The following is an 18,397-nucleotide window of genomic DNA, read 5'->3' on the forward strand; positions in this document are numbered from 1 at the left end:
GGTTTTGGTTGTTTACCAAACTATTAGTATCTAGTTTATTATTTTTTTCAATCTTCAGCTTTTCTTGCTCCATTGTCAACTTGTATTTGGAAATCAACTTCTGGAGATTACAGCATTTCTTTTGACTCCTTGATTTCCTTTTTAATTGACATTGTTTTGTCGCCACTATCCATCTTGTCGATCCAAGTCTCCATAATAAATTTTTGCAGCCTTGTAAACAGTTCAACAAACGGCTTAACAACAGCTTCCTTGATGGAAGAAAATGATATGTCGGATGATGAATATTGGTTTATAGTGAAAAAAAATTGACAACTTACTGTTTTATATTCCACAAACCGTGTCGAAATAGGAAGAAATTATAAGAACTCGAAAAAAATCGAAAAGGGATGAAAGAATTGATATTTGTAGAAATAATATTAAACAAGACTTTAATACCGGAAAATATGCGTAGAAATGCAGTGCCTGTTATTTAATTTATAATGAAAAGGTTATTGCGGCACTTCCGAGGCTTCAATTTTGGCTGCTGATCTTTCCACACATATTGCTATTCGATCCAGTGTCAAAGCACGCATCAGATTTAGACAGAAAAGCATAATGAATTTCTTTGATATATGATTATTGCAGACAAACATTCCCTATCCCACAGTCTCTTCTGCATGTTCTCTCATTTTTTCGTTCATAATGTTCAATTTGAAGCGTTTTTATTTCAATGTTTTAATTTGATTATAATATGTTCCCAAATAAATATTTTAGAATATCTTCTCATGTTATAAATGAAAGCATACATGCCTTATGTACATGATTACAAAATATTTAGCACCTCTTTGTCGAAAAAATTAATCAAGTGATAAAAAGTAATTATTTTTGTACATGAGCTTTTAACCAGTAATTATTACCCGTAGTAGTTCTGAAATACCAAGAAAACGTAATTTGTTGCTTTGTGGAGTGTGATGACCTGAGAATAAATAAAGATACACTATTATTGGAACAAGTCGGTAGGTGGTATTGTTCAAGAGAACTAATAAGACACTTATATGATTTAGGTAAATCACATATATGAAGAAAGGGATTGAGCCTCCACCAGCTTAACGATAAATATATCGATATAGATTCAACGAGAAATAAAATGAATAGCAAGATGCATCCAAGGTAAGTGTAAATAAAAAGAAATATATTTAATGCTTATTGACAGGAGTCTGCAGGAAGTGATCTATAATATGATCAGTGAAATACGCATCTTTCACTCTTGTGATAACTAACATGGTCTGGAAAGCATAATTTAACACATCAACGCTGTATCGATCAGGCACGGTAAGCGAACATAAAATAGGTGGTCAATTGTCGTTAAGCAAACCTAGAAACATTCTGACCATGAGAGATGTTTCTGGACAAAATACGTACTTGATAAGTTATAAACGTTTTTATGTGTAGATGTTTAACGTAAGTCCAGTATAGTCGGATGAAAATTTTGAATTATCAGATTGGTTAAGTGGCATGTTACCACATTTATACTGATGTGCTTACCAGTATGAAAAGCGGATATCGAAAATTTGGCTGAGAACATATGACGCCGGAATCTAAAGTGAATAGCGAAGATACTATTTATTCTAGATCATGTGTGAACTTTCACCGATAAGGACTCCTAGGAAGTTATGGGCACAGACCATAATTGTATATTAATGTATTGTTGAATGAGCAAGTACAACAGCTGTTCAGAAAAAATTAATGATCCTGGATGGTCAAGTGGGTGGAACAACATACCCGGAGGGCGCATCTGATCAAATAGATCGTGAAATTATGTTAATTTTTGTACTACAAAAGATCTAAAAACATTTCAACATATTACAAACAGTGTTAGACAGTACCTTGCCAACGTCTACCGCTTTTTACTTTGTGGATTTTTTTACCCCTAGTTACTGTCGATGCGTCGAATTTCATCATTCACGGCCACAGAGCTGCTTTATCTTGCTCATAAGACACGCAAAAACATATACACGCCATCGCTGTATGAAATGTTGCAGAGAAGGGCATCTGAAAATAACTATACATCGTGTGTGGCTTACGCAGAAGATACCCGTTTTAAGAGACTTATAGAGCTGTATAAGAAGAAGAAAATTCTCCAGGAACAGTGTTTTAACCGTTCGATGATTCCTATTGGAAAAGTACGCATAGACCCGGTCAACACTGATAAAAATATCGTATCAACGCTGTACACTTACCGTTATACACAAGAAGTTTCGACCAACCGACCTCTAGGAACAATGATGCATTCAAGCAACCTCTTTTCTTTGCACGTGCAGCCGTCTGTGCAAGCGCAAACACCCATAGCGATACCACTTGATCAGAACAAGCACCATAAACGGTACTATTTGGCTATGACTGAAGAAGAAAAGGAGTTGGATGATTTCTTGGACAAGTTAGAAGAGCGGAATTATGGGAAAAGCCGGTGCAAGAATCTTGTGAAAGATAATTTCCCGATTCTTAACAAAGAAAAGGTGACCGATGCCTTCAGTTTCATAGTTGACAAAGTAACTACCAGAAAAGGTATCAAAGACAAAAATTTGTGGCCCTCTGAATATCAAATTGTGCTCAAGAAAATCAAGGACGAGCTAGGATTAGAATTGTCCGTTGGTGAGGATATGCAGCTAGTACAGGCTGTTTTAAAGGTTCTGATGATGCTTCAAAAATGGATATTCGATAAGAAGGAAATAGTAAAGGCAATTTATTTTAAAAAATTGGTAATAGCCTTCTACGACTTTTATAGAAAGTAATATTTTCTGTGCATCTATTATCTTTCTTGTGCAAACCGATAGGTAAATCGGAAGGAACAGCGAATTTATGATAGATATTCCAAAGCGCTCTAGCACTTGGACATTGCCTTATTTTGTCCTGAATTTGCCTCCTTACGAAAATGTTTTTTTCCTTGCACACAAAAAATCATATAGTTTTGACCAATGTTCTGTTTTGGTGACACGACAAGGCTGTTGTTTAGCATATAGGTATGCACTGATAGTGCACGAGTTTGCCGTGGAATACTGATTTTGATAACTAAAAGAAGAAAATCAGTAAATAATTCTTCACGTTTGCTCTATACCTAGTTTTAAAATTTATGACGGTCATCGCACGCTTTCCAGTTAAATAAGTTGTATTACCACAGGACTTACCTTGCCCGTTTGAACGGACAGTTATTTTGATTCACATTGAGATAATTCCAATGATGAGAGAGATTAGGCTCACTTCGGCTTTTATCGGTGGTGACAAATGATTGGGCAATGCACTTTTAGCCACACTAGTATTTGTGATTCTTGCGTGATCACTCAGTCTCGTAGTAAGACGATTTTGCAGCAATACGCGACTTTCCTTTCTAACAAGCCGTCAATAAAATTTGCATCTGTTTACGGTGCTCTAATCCATACTTGTCCTCAAGGAGCATCGAACGGCGCAGCTAGGCATCTACCAATATAACACCCATGCGATTGATCACATATAAATAATAGATATTGTTTTATACCCGCATAATATGCTACAAGAAGGCTATCGAACATTTAGTGCGTGTACATCTCTGTTGCTCTCCAAGCGGGCAGAAAGAGGTGTTTTTTAAGCATTGTCGATGCGTAAAAATAAATAAATGCCTTTTTGTGAAAATGTCTCCTTTGCACATGCTTTAACTGACAAGTCCGCTCAAATGTTTGAGAAATGAATAGCAACTAATTTCAAAGGGCCTGCTTGATATACTACGTTCGATTAATCTTTTAATCCATGTGTGATGTGCAACATCTACACCCATCTTTCAATTCAAGCTAATCACACAGCAAAAAGTTAATGCTGCTTACAATTATTGACCAATCTGTAAAACACTTAAATAATCAGTTTTATCTCAATAATCCGATGTGACCGTCAATCTTATACTTGAATTCGTAATATATCCTGTCTCTATCCACTATCCTAACAACTCCGTCATAAACAGTTGAAAAACCGCTTTCCAACGGTGAAACCAAAATTAATAGATCAAAATTACGTGCATACTTGTAGGTAAAGCTATTTGACCGATAAATACACACTCCGGTGCTTACGCTGATACCAAAAAGCATCTGAGCTGTATAAAAATCATCAATAATCACGTTGTCAGCAAAAACATACTCTGACTCAAAAATGGTCTCGACTTTCGCTTCTATATGATTATAGTACGCTTTATCTTTATAGAATGAGAATAACTCTCGTAAATTCATAAGCTTCAAAAGTCCTTCTATCATAAATGTAGCATTGGCATAGCTATTCTCGACTACCGCAACTTTTTTGTTGGCAAAAACGTTACTGTCTACGAGTTCAGAAAATTCTTTCATGGGGAGAAAAATTAAAACGTGGAAATCTCTGCACACACAGACTTTCTGATATGGAAGCAAAGCTAAAATTCGGATTTGTTCGCACAAGGTGAGCAGATGCCAGAAAGAGAGCGTTTCTGGTGAGCGCGATTCTCACACTCCCTTGAAACAGGTCTCAGAAACACCATCATGACATGATACAGAGCACACGTGCTAATATGGTGCAAAGGTTTTTGCAGAAAAAAAGAATTGAGCTTCGCAAACCAAGCCTTTAAATCTTTGAAGGAAACGGCTTTACGACAAGAAAGATTCATGGATCAAAGGACAGCGATCATGATTAGCTCATGTGTACCAGAAAGGCATATTTGCTTAGCTGATGCTGTGTGCGATAGTAGTGAAGTGCGTTTTTGGTAAAAAAGGGAAGGATCTTTGGATGTTTTTTTGGTGCTGTATAGGCAACAGTATCGAGCGCATTTTTGCCGTTGAATCAACTATGTCGATCCCCCTCTAAAAATGGTGCAAAACTGATTTATCTATAGCAAATGTTTCTAGCTTTAATATGGTAATTTTTTTTTCGACTATTTTCTCTCGTTGGTGTATCTTACAATAAGGATAACAAAATTAGAGGTTTGCTGGAAAGTGTGTTTTGTTATACCTGTTGTTCCGTGATGAAGGGCCGAACATGTCTAAAAAGAAGGACTAACAACGTTTTCTATAGGTATGGAGGATTTTATTCGCTAAGAATAAGCAATACGTTTATAGAACCCGCACACTCACGTGGCAAAACATTCAAAGGATATAATCGATGTTTTTATGTAAGTTTATTGCCAAAGAGAGCAGAGTTGTGCCATGCTTGGCAAAACAATAATCCAAGTATAGCATCAACCTGCAGAGGAGAAATAAATCAATCTAGTTACAACATAAGATTCTCTTGAAAGACCTTTAATTAAGTTATTGTAAGTCTATCTATAATCATTTATTACACCCAAGAGTTCTTACGTCCAGAAAAACAACGAATCCGCTCATTATGGCTATAACCATAAAGTTGTCAATTAGAAAAGCATTAACGATGCGAACAGCACCATCAAAGTCGCTATCAGACTTGTTTTTACAAACAGATAACTCATATTCTTCAGAGCATATGAAGTAGTACTCCTTTCTTCTAATTATCTCAAATATTTTTTCTGCACAAACCTTTCTCTTCTTTGTTATTGAATTGGTGGTTACTACACCATCATATGTTCCTGAGATTATCAATTTCTTGACATTTTCCGAGCAGCATACGAAACTGCTGTCCAGCGAACACATCTTTCTTTTCTGATCGTCCAGATAAATTAGTTTGGTAGTGCCCATGAACGAGTCACAAACAAGCAGGCCGTCGATATCGCTGAGATAAATTATGTTGGTTATTCCTGCATGTGTTAATATCTCTTGCTCGTTTCTAAAGTTCTTGTCACAATACGTAATCTTTCCATTAGCGTTCAAAAGATACAATTCCTTATTTGACGTGTTCCGCGCCTCCATAGCTATTATGGGGAACTCGAATTTGGTAGATGTGGCTATGATGTTGGGACCCTCAAATTTGTAGAGATAAAAACCATCGGTCGCCACAATCCCATCGGTGTTAAAATTACCCAAAATGACAAAATTCGTGATTTTCTCTTGCTGGTATTGTACCAAAACCTGATCATCTTTGCAATAACGCAGGAACCCATCGTTGAACAAGGCCAAGTAAAAAAAGTATTCCTTTGCATCGACAAACTTGATCTTTCTTACAAATCCGTAACTGTGCGTAAATTCCCTTATTTGACTTTTTTTACAAAAAAACGCTATTTTACATTCTTCTCTATAAAATTCAAACATCTTGCTTTCTCTTCTGCTAAAACCTCTATATGTCACACAAAAATAATCTGTGTGTTTTTCTGCTGCCGTGACTTCACTCTTAAAATTCACACATTTGAAGTTTTTATCCTCAAAACTTTCAAAAACATCGTATTTTGCACCTCTATAGTAAATTTTTGATGGTAGCGAATCAATTTGGTCCGAGAAGTCCGTAACAGAAATATCCTCTTCTAGAAGATTGTTGTATTCTAAAACATTCATATCATTTCTTCTGTGTCTTTTTTTGCGTATATACAGTTCTTTATCCATCGAGAAAGTAAATGTGTAGAACTGGTCGGGCGAAAAGATCGAATGATGAGTTACGCCTTCAAGATAAAACTTATCGACTATTGCAAACTTTCGGCATAGCAGGCCTCGTATAAGTTCGTAATCAATATCTAAGTTCCTATTTCTGCAATAGCTGTCGAATAGCGTAATGAAAGAGTGCAGATAGGTCTGACAATGATATTTGTACGCCATAACTGATTTAAAATGCTTGCCACATCCTGGAATGCCACAGAAAATTAAATCTGGCTTATCAATGTCATTGATTTTCATCACACCATTCGGATACACAAAACACATAACATCCTTCAGCAAATCGTTCTCTCGCATCACAATCGACAAGTTAACGCAGTTGTCACTTGCATTAAGCTCCAAATAGTTTATATTTGTTGTCTCGTATGTCTTTTTTATTCGCACCAGCGTGTCTTTAAGCTGTGCCACCAATCGCGGCGCATGTTCCTTTTCGAAATGACTGTAAAGGAAATCCGTATTATCGAGCTCGCATATCGACATATCGCATTTCCTAACGGGACATTTTAACGAGTATCCAGCATTATAGTATAAATTGTGGTCGTAATGAGAAATATGTCGTCTTAACCCGAGCACGCTATCGTAAAATAAATCACATCTACTGTGCAAACATTTATAAACCAGGTTAATTTTTTTCTTCTTGCAAAAGTTTCTTCGGTTCTTCATCTACCGTGCAAAGGGTCGTGGCAATTTAACAACTCAATTTTTAGTTGTTGTTCATCTTTTTGGCATCTAAGTCAAAAAGATGATTAAAACCCGTGTTTTAGAAAATAATAATTAAATAACAATTTAAACAAAATCGGGATGTTTACGAACCGATATTTTATAAATAAAACATGTAAAAATGCCTTCATGTACAATTAATTGAGGGGACAAACTTTCCTGGATTACAAAACGCCTGTAATCGAACTCAGGGCACAACTTGAACAGCCGCGTCATCTGAAGCTGTGATCAAAGATCAACCTCCGAATCAGATACTAGTGCATTAAAGCTTTATTATGTAAATTTCTTCGTGGATCATACCAATAAGAAACATACTCATAATAGAAACAGTATGAAATATATGGATCGCTGAATATTTACGGCAAAGTTAAGCGTGAAACGACAAAAACAGAGTATTGTTATGGATAAAAGCTGCTTTAAATATAGGTATGTATTGGTTAATATGTAAAATATTGAAGAAAACATTATACCACGTGCAAAACAGCAAAATTTAAATATGTACATATAAAACAGCAGTTCTAACAAATATCACAGGCAATTGTGTCATTGTGTATGAAATGTACTTTAATGATATCTTTGTTTCTTTTATAGGCCTTTTGAAAATGTCTTGGCTTTCAAAAATTTTTTATCAATCTGGCTGACAAGCTTGGTTTCAACGTGTATTTTGAGTAACTATGCGCTACAGCAACATTAAAGCGACACATCATGGACATTAGTGTTATACAAACATGTATTTTCGCATTTATTCAACAAAATATTACCGAAGAAAAAACACCAACAGCATGTGATCCAGTTAATGTACTGCCGAATCGGATGATGACTAACATCGTGGTTCAGTGCCCGAATCGGAGCGACGGATAAAAATACAAATCATTGCTATTTGCATAAAATCGTTCAAATGGCTTTAGAATTCATCAACTTGGCGGTAATTATTTTATTCACCACCGTACTTCCAGTGTGTTTTCAGATGGACGGTACGGAAGTGATATTTCAGTATTCAATGAAAACATCCCATTGCTTTGTGCATTTCAGGCCTAAACATTTACGAAACACAAACGTTCATGAAAGTTGTTCGGCCTTGCATATAACTACAATTCAGGAATAATCTCTCAAACAAGAGCTATTTGTTGGAATCGAGGTTTTATCCAGATTCAGGCGTAACTATGTGTCTGAAGAAAATGAACAAAGTAAATGTGATGGCACGATTTTCTGTCGGATTTTGATCGTTTTATAGACAAGAATATGTTCGTGATCGTGGCGCCGGATCAGGTCGAAGTATGCTGTATCATAATAGCTTCATTTTCGTGCAATCAATGGAGAAACAGTGATATTGTGGCAAAAGCAAATTAAAAACTCTTTTTGTAAATTTTGTTTTATAGTAGGTGTATAAAAATTTTTCCAGATCTTTACGTTCAGGAAGCGCGCGTTTGAATTGATATCAAGTTCAATGAAGTACACAGTACTAAGATGTATTTAGAATAGTAAATTGGTGATAGAATTGGTACAAATGACACTAAAATATCATATTTCTATTTTTTGATGATTTTCTGTTAGCTATCAAACAAAATTCGAAATGCTCGACTGGACCATAACAAGTAATAGGTATATATTGATCATAAATGATGTGTTTGCGCGCCATGAGAGGTAATAGGAACCTTGTGAAGTTAAGCTATTCATCATTGAATGGAACAATAGTTCGTCGACCTATTTTTGGTACAAAATTCTTTCCACGCAGCAATAATTAAAAAAGTGTCACATAAACCTATCCTGTCCCAGCGGACTAGCCAAATGCGTTGTTGTATGAGAAGATAAATAAACGCGCTTCAATAAAAGAATATATAAATATATCGGATAACTTTATGGAAATAAATTTCGTTTTAGACGAGAATTATACTCGAAAAGGCAGGCTGGTACATTTAAAGCTTTGAATTGAGCTATTTCATTATTTTTTTATCAGAGACCTCAGCACGTATAGAACAATTCGTTCAGCGACACTTGATCGAATAATAGTAAAAAATGGCACAAATTTATGAGGTAAACTACCATAAACTTCATCTTCACACAAAATTCCAATAGTAAGCTATAAAATATTTTTAGCATATAAACGCGTGTCTGTATAGTAATTTTAGTTAATAAATACTGTGGATGACGGATGGTTCCGTTGTTGTAGTAGTTCTGTTAAAATATTTTTTTAATTCCGCCCTGCATGCGACCCAAGAAATCGAAAAAAGTTAGAAAGGCGCTCCAAAAACTTCAACGCAGTTTTTCCTTTAGGAAGCCATTTCAGTTATTGTTCGATGATGCGCTTATGGCGCATTTAGACAAAGTGAAGTTTCCAATCACCGTCATAAATAACACTTTCGACTACCCGAAGTTATTCACAAGCCGCTGTTTGTACAGGAAATACCATTCAATGGATAACAAAAATGCGGTAGAAAAGGAGGAAAACTCCGCAAATGATCATCAAACAGATGAGAATGGTGAACATGAATGTGACAGCATGGCTAATAATTCGTCAGACACAGCAGGGACACTAAATATAAATGATGGTGTGACAAGAGGAAACGCGAATTTAACGAATAATCAAAAACATGCAGCCTCAAAAACGAAAGACAGATTTGTAAAACACATAGAAATCAGAAATTGCTTACATAAAGGCGATGTTGATCCCACCGAATGTATGAAAAGGTTTGTTAGGAAAAGCAATGCAAAGCATTATTTACTGGGATGTGTATCAAACAGTAGTAAGTACAAAGATTTAAAGAATGTGCCTTTGGTCATATTTAGGAGAAATGGTACGCTCTTGCTCGATACAGACAATTTTGGCAGAAAAAGCAATAGCGAGGAATAAGGCGTCCTCCGTGTGAGATATTACACCAAATGGTTGTCATAATGATAGGTATATAATTTATAGCATTTAACTTCTTAACAAGACAGCTTTATTGTTTTGTAAAATGGCGGTATTGTTTCACCACTGGAAAAAGTTTAGTATTTTAGAATAGAAAACTCATAAACTTATGATTAGCACACAAACCACGAATCACACACGTTGAGCAGAGGATCTCTACTTATTAAAATTGATGAAGGGATGTGTTTTTACAGTAACCAGTGTGCAAATACATTTTACGTAATTCTATACTTATTTTCTGTGTATGCAATCATTAAACGTTTACTGGCCAGATTATTCTCGTCGAGAAAATAGAGCAAAAACATTCTGCCCCATTTCGTATCCATTGCTGAAAATCGTCACTTTGTTCTATTTACGACTACATTCTATTACCGTACATTTTTGGGAGGGCTAAATAATTTATTTTATTGAATCGATCAGCCACCTGTAATCCCTTCCGTCCATGCTTACTGATTGCTTTGCCGGTGTTCGAGACGAACCTACATAATTAGCCAATGAAATTGCTAGTTTTTATTCTCGTCTTTGTAGAAGGCGCAAACAAGAGTTTTTGCTTTTGTATGGACATTTCTATTCCTTTTCGTTCACAAAACTGTTCTAGTTCAACATTATGTAACCGAAGCACCGAAATTTGTGATCTTTTCAACTTTTCACTCACAGTATCTAGGCCAAAATGTCACAAAATTGAGATGATATGAAGGATGACCGGGTTGGTATCAAACAAAAATTAGCTCCTTTGTTCACGGAAAGATCTGACCAGAACGGTGTTAGTAAAAAAATTTGTGGAAATATTCAAGACTCAAATTTATAAATAGACGATTCTTGATCAAAAATTCCAAACACGGGCGTTTACCTCGAATAAACATATCAAAAGAAGATGAGTTCTGGTAATAAGATATGAAACTTGTTGAGGACGAGCGGAAAATGGTTGTTTTCACGGGAAATTTAGAGTTATTACTATCATGGATGGATTATGAAATAATTTGCGGAGATTTCAACTATTGGTACGTTTTGATATCTGAAATAGATCCAATGCGCCCAAACACTAATAGTTACAATCCGTTCCAGATTAACTATCCTGGAAAGGAGGCATCACGCCAGAATCTGCTAAACAGACAGAAGATAAAAATCGAAAATTGTTCGAATATGACATACAGTTGTTTGAAATAGGGATGTGTAAATTGGAGTTTCGCTGTGGTTCGGAATGCAGATACAGATTTATTTTGTCTTGATTGAGAACCGCAGTACTATTGTAATTATGTGCAATACGCAACATCAACAATGTAACGCTATATAAGTGAATAAAAAATACGTGTTTGATATGCGAGGTCTTGTATAAGTTGTAATACATTCACCGTTAGCGCATCATACAGATGATCATAACTCATTTATATGAGAAAGTGACATGCCTATCACATTTTCCACCGGATTTAGAGAACAGTCCCACGAACAGATGTTCCAGCCTTGAAGGAATACACACATGCCCATAAGTTGTTAAATATGAACTGACGTACATTCGCAACAGCTTACATTTGTATCATGTACTAATATAGAAGTTTTACTGTTCTTGTAAATTGTCTTCAATGTGTCATGGTTGATAGCAAGTCCGCCTTATCATGTGCACTGCACAATAAATATCAAAAGGAGAGAAAATTGTAGAGGGTCAAATGTCAAAACCAGAATTGTGCACAGAAAAAGAATCATCCAGCCGTAAAGTTGAACCTGATGTTAGCCATGGACTTATTAAGAAGGATAAAACAGAAGAAAGTTCTATTAGTGAATATTCTGAAACGGTAAAACTGGATCCAAGTACAAACATTGGGGAAAATGATTTAAGTATCCGTGAGTTGGCTAGTGAATTTGAAAAAAAGAGCAAGTCAGCTAGTTCGGCGAACAAATTTATTACTAATCTTCTTTTAATCATCATCTACATCATCATATGGTTTTACTTTCTCAGAAACGTAATATATGACAACGCTACTACCACAGTATTTGATAGTGCGAATAAAACCGCAAGTCAGATATTCTTAGTAACATCAGCATTTATTTTGGTGTTGGCAGCTTCTTTTCTGCTCATGATCGATTACCGTAAGTTGATGTTTATCATTCATTCCAGGGTGTATTCATACCACTTGATGAGGTTCTCTTACAACCATCTAGCATTGCTTTTACGAAACTATGAATTGGTTACAAGGATCAGAAGTATGTTCTCTGAGAATCTCTTGTTCCACATGAGTATGTTACTGTTCACTCCATTTATTTTTATCCTTCTATATTTGATATTTCGTAACAGTGCCAAGAGCGTAGCGGTTGTTCTGATACATACCAATTTCTACGGGTTCAGAAGTGTTTTGTTTCACTGCTTTTTGGATTTATTTGTGTCTGTTATTGACGTAGTTCTAATTTTTTTCGTCATTGAACTCAAGAAAGCGTTCAACATTCTCGATTACGTATCGTTATTTCTTTTGGGAATCATTCACTTCGCTTTTGTTAAATTCTACGTCATAATATCAACCGTTGAAGTTTTGAAGCGAAGAAGCAGCAATGCTAACGATACTCAGTACAAAAACGTGACAAGCGTTGATAAATCGTCAAGAGAAGCCACAATAAGTGATGTATCGGAAAGTAATGAACCCGGAACTGAGTTATTCGGTACCAAAGACCGCAAAAATCTGTTCTGTAGTGTCGTGTCATCAATTGCCTCTAATCTATCTTTCATCACGCTTTCGTGTGTGTTCAGCCTGTTTAGTGTATTTAGATTACTGCCATTTGGCATAAACAAGAGAATCAGAAAATCTGTTTGGCAATATTTCTGCTATAACTTAATTTTTACGCTGGTTGTCTCCGTTTATGAGAAAATAGATTGTTTTGATACCTTTAAGTACAAAAACAAGAAACTTGGCAACCTTTTAAAGGCGTATCAACCATATAAATTCAACATCCCCTTTCTTGTTTCACTAGCGTTTTCTATGGTGTACATCTATGGCCCAGAATCCACAATAAATAAGAGCATCATCTTTTACTTTCTCCTTAGAACTGGAATCGCTCTTAACGACTTTATTTACGCCTATGGATTGTACTTCATTTATTACCATTATAGGAACAGAGAGTAGACGAGATGTGCCGAAACAGGGTCCTTCCATACCAATTAAAATAGTTCATTCCAAACAGACTCACTTTTTCATCTAAACTTGCGACAAGATTGACTAATTTAAGCACAAAAATATATGTCGTCACATCCAGACCTGCTGCACATGCCTAATTGATCAAGAAGATTTTAATTAATTAATTAATCTCTTCTTTGGAAAATTGATACGCTTCTCACCGCTATTCTTTCTGTTGGTTGTTCGAGGATATGTCAGCGAGTTCTTCTCACCTGCAGCTCCGAAGTACCTGTAAGCCTTCCTCTTCGTTCTATCGCCACACACCAATACAACATTCTTGAGATCACTAGACACTTTAAACAACTTATCTAGCGTGTATATCTCACCTCCAAACTTTTTAACCTTCCTTCTGGCCTCTCTCGATGCAGTCAAGGCCACAATCGTCAATTTAGGCAAAGTGAACACACGTTCACTGTCCAAGACCTTGCCAACGACCACGATAACCTTACCAGCATGTTCTGCTAGCCTTGCTACCTTAACGGGTTGCCTGTTATTCCTCGACATCGTCAGCCTTTTTGCTATAGCGTGGATATCTTCATTTTTAGTGTTCTCCGATATCTTTTTAAACAAAGAAAAAAGCGCTAAGTGCTGGGGATTACGACTACGGGGCTTCCTTGCAGCATCAAAGAGTCTGAAGTTCTTCCTGTGGATCGTCTTTATCTCAATTAAAAATCATCACTTACCATTTTGCTAGGGAGGGCTGGCTTTAAAAATTTTTTAAAGAAGATGAGCCACAGTGGGGAGAGCGGTAAGTAATGGATAAGATATGCATTTGTCTTCATAACCAGGGGGTGAGCGACTATAATCAGTTCTGGCAGACTAGAAAAGTGTGTTTATATAAGTGGTATGGTGTGTAAGTGGATCGATAAACGATTTTTGGTAAAACAGAGAGCTTTACGCTGAAATATGTGGTTATTGACAGAAATTTGGACATTTAAGCTTTTTTTAGCTGAGTGCATGGTATTATTTGGTAGAGACACATCCACTAACATGTTAATAAATTCAGTTCGATCAAACAGAAAAGCTTCAACAGCACGCGTCATTTATCACGTGTTTTTATTACAAAATAACAGTGCTATTTTTGTTTTACAATATAACAAAGCTTGATTATCTGTCAAACAACATCCCTCCTTTAATATGTCATGTTATATTTTCGCTTTCACTTTTTTCGAATGTTTTAACAAAGATAAAATAATAAATTTTCATTCTGTCATCATGTCCTTTCGATGTTGTTTATAAAAACAGCTGAGAGCGTATCAGAAAAAATGGATTAAACAAGAATTTAAACTCTTCATTTTGTGTATAGATGAAAAAAATTTTGGCCTTTCTCATGTTGGTTGATCAGTTACCAAGTTGTTTTTTTATTCAATTGAATTGTAATTATGTACTCTTGCGCATTAGTACCCCTTCGAAATGACCTTCTTTTTTTCACCAAAAATTGTTTATTTATCTCCACATACCAATAACATAATAAATTTCTTAGTTTGAAGATCTTACACGAAAGAGCACTTTGATGATTTTTTATGTGTCCTACCTACTGGAAAAGTTCTCTACGTAATAAAAGTCAACAATTTCTGTAAACAATGATAATTACTTGGTGTATATTCGCTACTGATATCATTCGTTACTCCTCATTGAGTTATCACTGTTTAACTTGGCTGTTCCACAGTGCATTTTCGTATTTCAAAGTGTTAATACCAACGCGCGCATCGGGAAAAAATTTACGTATTGATATTTGCCTATATTTGGAAGGAATGCCAACGAATGTTGTTCTAAGCAGTTAGACAAGATAAATGTAGGATACAGATAGGTTATTTGTTATAAATATGGAAATATATTGGGTGGATTTAGTCTGGTAGAAATACTAAGCGGTAGAACAGGGAATAAACTAAAAATATTGAACAGGACGAGCTACTGATTCTGGCTGTGGAACACTTCTTCTTTTAACATTTCTGTGCTCCTTTGTTCTTCAACAACCTTTCATACTCTCCCAAAGACAGTTTCCTAAAATGGCACAAACAGTTATGAGAGTGTTTAGGCCTTTTTTAGTTGTACCTAGTATCACAGCATCCTTTGATAATTTCCTCAATATTACGCTTTAATCAGCTTTTTGATCCTATGTACTAGAACAATACTCAAACATAGATTTTATTAGTATGTGAAAATTGATTCGGTATAAAATTACGGGATGTTGTGCGAACTTTGGTCAACATTAAACACATGGATTATGTAAAGCTATTTCATGTGTCATCGAGAGAATGAATTTCTAAACCAGAAAATGTTATATTTTTGCTCCACAACATGTCGTAACTTACTCCATACTTGCGCTAGAAACAGCGTAGCACCATAATTCTAGTTTCATCTTGCGGTGTAAACTGCTTAACATGCCAAAAACTAGACCGATGACCAAAAATTGGAACGTGATATTTATATGGCACGGCTGTGCATTGTTGTTAATAATGTTCGATAACAAGATTTGAAAAAAATTTTGAGCAAATTACATCAATTATGGCAAGTGTGCTGCTAGCAAACCTGCGTTATTGAAGGATGGCAACTTGGATTGGCCACAAAAACGGTAACCTTCTCTTCATGCACACGAATAATATCAAATAGATTATATAATTAAATTTGTGGCATATATCAAGTATTAGAACAATAGGTGGACTACCAATATGCTTTGTTGGTGAGCTGCAAAGGAAACTATTAAAAAAATAAATAGTACGTCTAAAAATGTTATAAAATGATGATAAATCGTTTATTTAGATAAATGCAGTTTAAAGAAAATACTTTATGTATCATACGCTTTATTCATCGCACATTCCTTCTTTATGGACAGCGCCCGCATCGGTGTTAGTGATCAATAATTTTATTACGAGATCGAATTATCATTAAGAAACTTCGGCTCTTCGGTATTTTTAACTAAGAACGTGTCGAAGCAACAGTGGCACTAAATTTTGTTGGAATGATTCAGAAATAGATTCGACGCTAACTTGCGCCATGTTAGTACCTGTTCATCAAAATTCCTGGTAACCAAATGAGTTGTGAACGGTTACCGGCTGTAATTAACGATGAAATTTTGCTTTTTACTTTTTTTGACACTCTGTAATCGATTGTTTGTTGATAAAAGCCCAGTTTCGTATTCGTTGGATAACAACCGTATGATGAAGTTGCTGTGATAAACCATGGCTATTTACGAACCAGAAAATGGCAGAAGCAAATCTATATTTCACAACGACTGTATTCTACGTGATTTTGCGCATTGGAAAGCATACAAAACGCTGGCCGCGAACGGCATCATGTCACATCCACCAAAAAACCTCTTCTAATGCTAAGCATCACGTTAAACTCATGTTATGAGTGTGCTTTAGCAATACTGTGTTCTAAATTTTTTCCGTAAAAAATGATCGATTGTCCAAGTCCATTCAGGTGAAAGATCATAAACAGAAGATCAAGTTTAGTGATTTATAAAAAAGCTGTTGTAACGGCACTACTAATACGGCACTTGGTATTCATTTTCGTAGGATTTAGTACAAAATACTCTGCACGCTATGGTTTTACGTGCAATCAAATAAGCACAAAATTTTTAATTTCTGTCGCAATTTATCAGTAATCTCCCTTTTTTAAAGTCAAAGTTTCTACTGGTGTCAAATTATTCCAAAATTAGTTTGTTATTTTCACTGTTCTCAATACGAAACTAAAGATATTTGGTGATTACTCTGCTGGTAGAATTTAATTTTGTTTATTTGCAATAATAAATTTCTGAAATCAAACTATTTGCATGTTTACCAGTTGTTTATGAATCATGTCGGTGTATTTATACCAAATATTTTCGTGTTGCTATCCATCTCTGGCTGAATGACAGTTAATGATAGATTAAAAGACTTGTATCTAAAATCGTACTCTTTCCTAATAAGGTCTAAGTTATCCTTTGTAGTTACTCCTGGATATTCTTGGATGAATATGGCTAATCTTGCTAAATTACCTCTTAGGCATTCTCTTGGTGACACCGGCAGGTAACAACACAACACCATTCGGATGAAGGATGCAAATTTTGGTGTACTTTCTGAGTGATATGCATGTTCGAACCTTTTATATTTATCTATCATCGATGATAAATAAGTAATTTGTTCGGTCTACATCAGCAGTAAGAGTGCTACTCATTCCCGTTTCATCAATAGCTCGACTTGAGCATAACCTTTTCATTATGTATGAAATTGATGCCGATTAGTTCCAATTTCTCTATCTCCCGAGTAACTTACACGTCACAAAACAAAACATTCGTTAAGAGCACTCCACAGCGTGGACAAATTACCGAGTGACACGCTGGCAATTATCACGGTCCACCATAACCATACCTTCAAAGTTCCTTTAATTATATGCCTACAGAATACACACATGCTCATCGAAAAAATCTGTTATAAACATCTATTGATACGTGCTTTACTCCCTTTTTGAGCAAGCTAAGTGCGACCACACAGTCCATTTCATTTCGACCCAGCGGATGGTCGTTCCTCACTACATTTTTGTTCCCATGTCTCTGATACATGTGGTATTTTTTTCTCTCACCGTGTTTATTTCTTGAATTTTCACCCGGACAGATTTCGTGTTTCCCCAAATAAATGAATGACATTGCGTACCCACTTTCTGCTCCTTTATATAGATAAAAAGGATTAATAAGATATCTAAAATGTCAATAAGTGATTAGAAAATCAGAATTTGCACCAGGTTGATTACATTTTCTTTTATTGATTTATTAGCGAAAATTGGAATGATAAATTTGAGGTCTCATTTTTGTTTTAATTACATTGAAGCCGAACAATGCGTAAAACCCTGCTGCGTATTAGGCATTTTAATACCTAGCTTCATTCCGAACACTTGTTACTCATCCAGAACTTGATCAATGGCCAAGTTTTCTCGCTAATTCGCTTTCCACCAAGTATTATAAATCCATTTCAGAGTATCAATAATTTTTTTGCCAGGTTCCACCTTTTGATTCTGCTGGTGTTGTTTTTTAAAATTGAACACTATCAAACATAATTGGCGTAAAAATTGATTAAACTGTGTTTTCCTACGGTGTAATGTTTCTT

The 18,397-nt window shown here is 35.5% G+C and overlaps 7 protein-coding genes across 7 annotated transcripts; 3 read left to right on the forward strand and 4 right to left on the reverse strand.

Moving 5' to 3' along the window:
- Window positions 1–1,922: 1,922 nt before the first annotated feature.
- VCUG_00766 (uncharacterized protein) lies at window positions 1,923–3,074 on the forward strand (the record flags this gene model as incomplete). The annotated part of the gene is made up of 1 exon (XM_008075598.1): window positions 1,923–3,074. One exon carries the CDS (start codon window positions 1,923–1,925, stop codon window positions 2,769–2,771), a length of 849 nt encoding a protein of 282 aa, XP_008073789.1. The 3' UTR covers window positions 2,772–3,074.
- Window positions 3,075–3,674: 600 nt separating this feature from the next.
- Window positions 3,675–4,343, reverse strand: VCUG_00767 (uncharacterized protein; the record flags this gene model as incomplete). The annotated part of the gene is made up of 1 exon (XM_008075599.1): window positions 3,675–4,343. One exon carries the CDS (start codon window positions 4,341–4,343, stop codon window positions 3,873–3,875), a length of 471 nt encoding a protein of 156 aa, XP_008073790.1. The 3' UTR covers window positions 3,675–3,872.
- A 951-nt stretch (window positions 4,344–5,294) lies between these two features.
- VCUG_00768 (uncharacterized protein) lies at window positions 5,295–7,184 on the reverse strand (the record flags this gene model as incomplete). Its single annotated transcript, XM_008075600.1, has 1 exon — window positions 5,295–7,184. One exon carries the CDS (start codon window positions 7,182–7,184, stop codon window positions 5,295–5,297), a length of 1,890 nt encoding a protein of 629 aa, XP_008073791.1.
- A 2,263-nt stretch (window positions 7,185–9,447) lies between these two features.
- On the forward strand, window positions 9,448–10,421 carry VCUG_00769 (uncharacterized protein; the record flags this gene model as incomplete). Its single annotated transcript, XM_008075601.1, has 1 exon — window positions 9,448–10,421. One exon carries the CDS (start codon window positions 9,448–9,450, stop codon window positions 10,090–10,092), a length of 645 nt encoding a protein of 214 aa, XP_008073792.1. The 3' UTR covers window positions 10,093–10,421.
- Window positions 10,422–11,813: 1,392 nt separating this feature from the next.
- Window positions 11,814–13,309, forward strand: VCUG_00770 (uncharacterized protein; the record flags this gene model as incomplete). Its single annotated transcript, XM_008075602.1, has 1 exon — window positions 11,814–13,309. One exon carries the CDS (start codon window positions 11,814–11,816, stop codon window positions 13,257–13,259), a length of 1,446 nt encoding a protein of 481 aa, XP_008073793.1. The 3' UTR covers window positions 13,260–13,309.
- Window positions 13,310–13,408: 99 nt separating this feature from the next.
- VCUG_00771 (uncharacterized protein) lies at window positions 13,409–14,001 on the reverse strand. Its single transcript, XM_008075603.1, has one exon. The coding sequence runs from the start codon at window positions 13,812–13,814 to the stop codon at window positions 13,428–13,430; it is 387 nt and encodes a 128-aa protein (XP_008073794.1). The 5' UTR covers window positions 13,815–14,001; the 3' UTR covers window positions 13,409–13,427.
- Window positions 14,002–16,083: 2,082 nt separating this feature from the next.
- VCUG_00772 (uncharacterized protein) lies at window positions 16,084–17,958 on the reverse strand. The gene has a single exon (XM_008075604.1). It carries the CDS (start codon window positions 17,414–17,416, stop codon window positions 17,111–17,113), a length of 306 nt encoding a protein of 101 aa, XP_008073795.1. The 5' UTR covers window positions 17,417–17,958; the 3' UTR covers window positions 16,084–17,110.
- Between the last annotated feature and the right edge of the window lie 439 nt (window positions 17,959–18,397).

Source organism: Vavraia culicis (assembly GCF_000192795.1).
Source record: "Vavraia culicis subsp. floridensis unplaced genomic scaffold supercont1.10, whole genome shotgun sequence".
In the NCBI taxonomy this organism is placed as follows: Eukaryota; Fungi; Microsporidia; family Pleistophoridae; genus Vavraia; species Vavraia culicis.

What these genes read in the sequence shown, in the direction of transcription:
- VCUG_00771 (XM_008075603.1), bottom strand. Translation starts at nt 13,814, where the DNA reads ATGTCGAGGAATAACAGGCAACCCGTTAAGGTAGCAAGGCTAGCAGAA.
- VCUG_00772 (XM_008075604.1), bottom strand. Translation starts at nt 17,416, where the DNA reads ATGATAGATAAATATAAAAGGTTCGAACATGCATATCACTCAGAAAGT.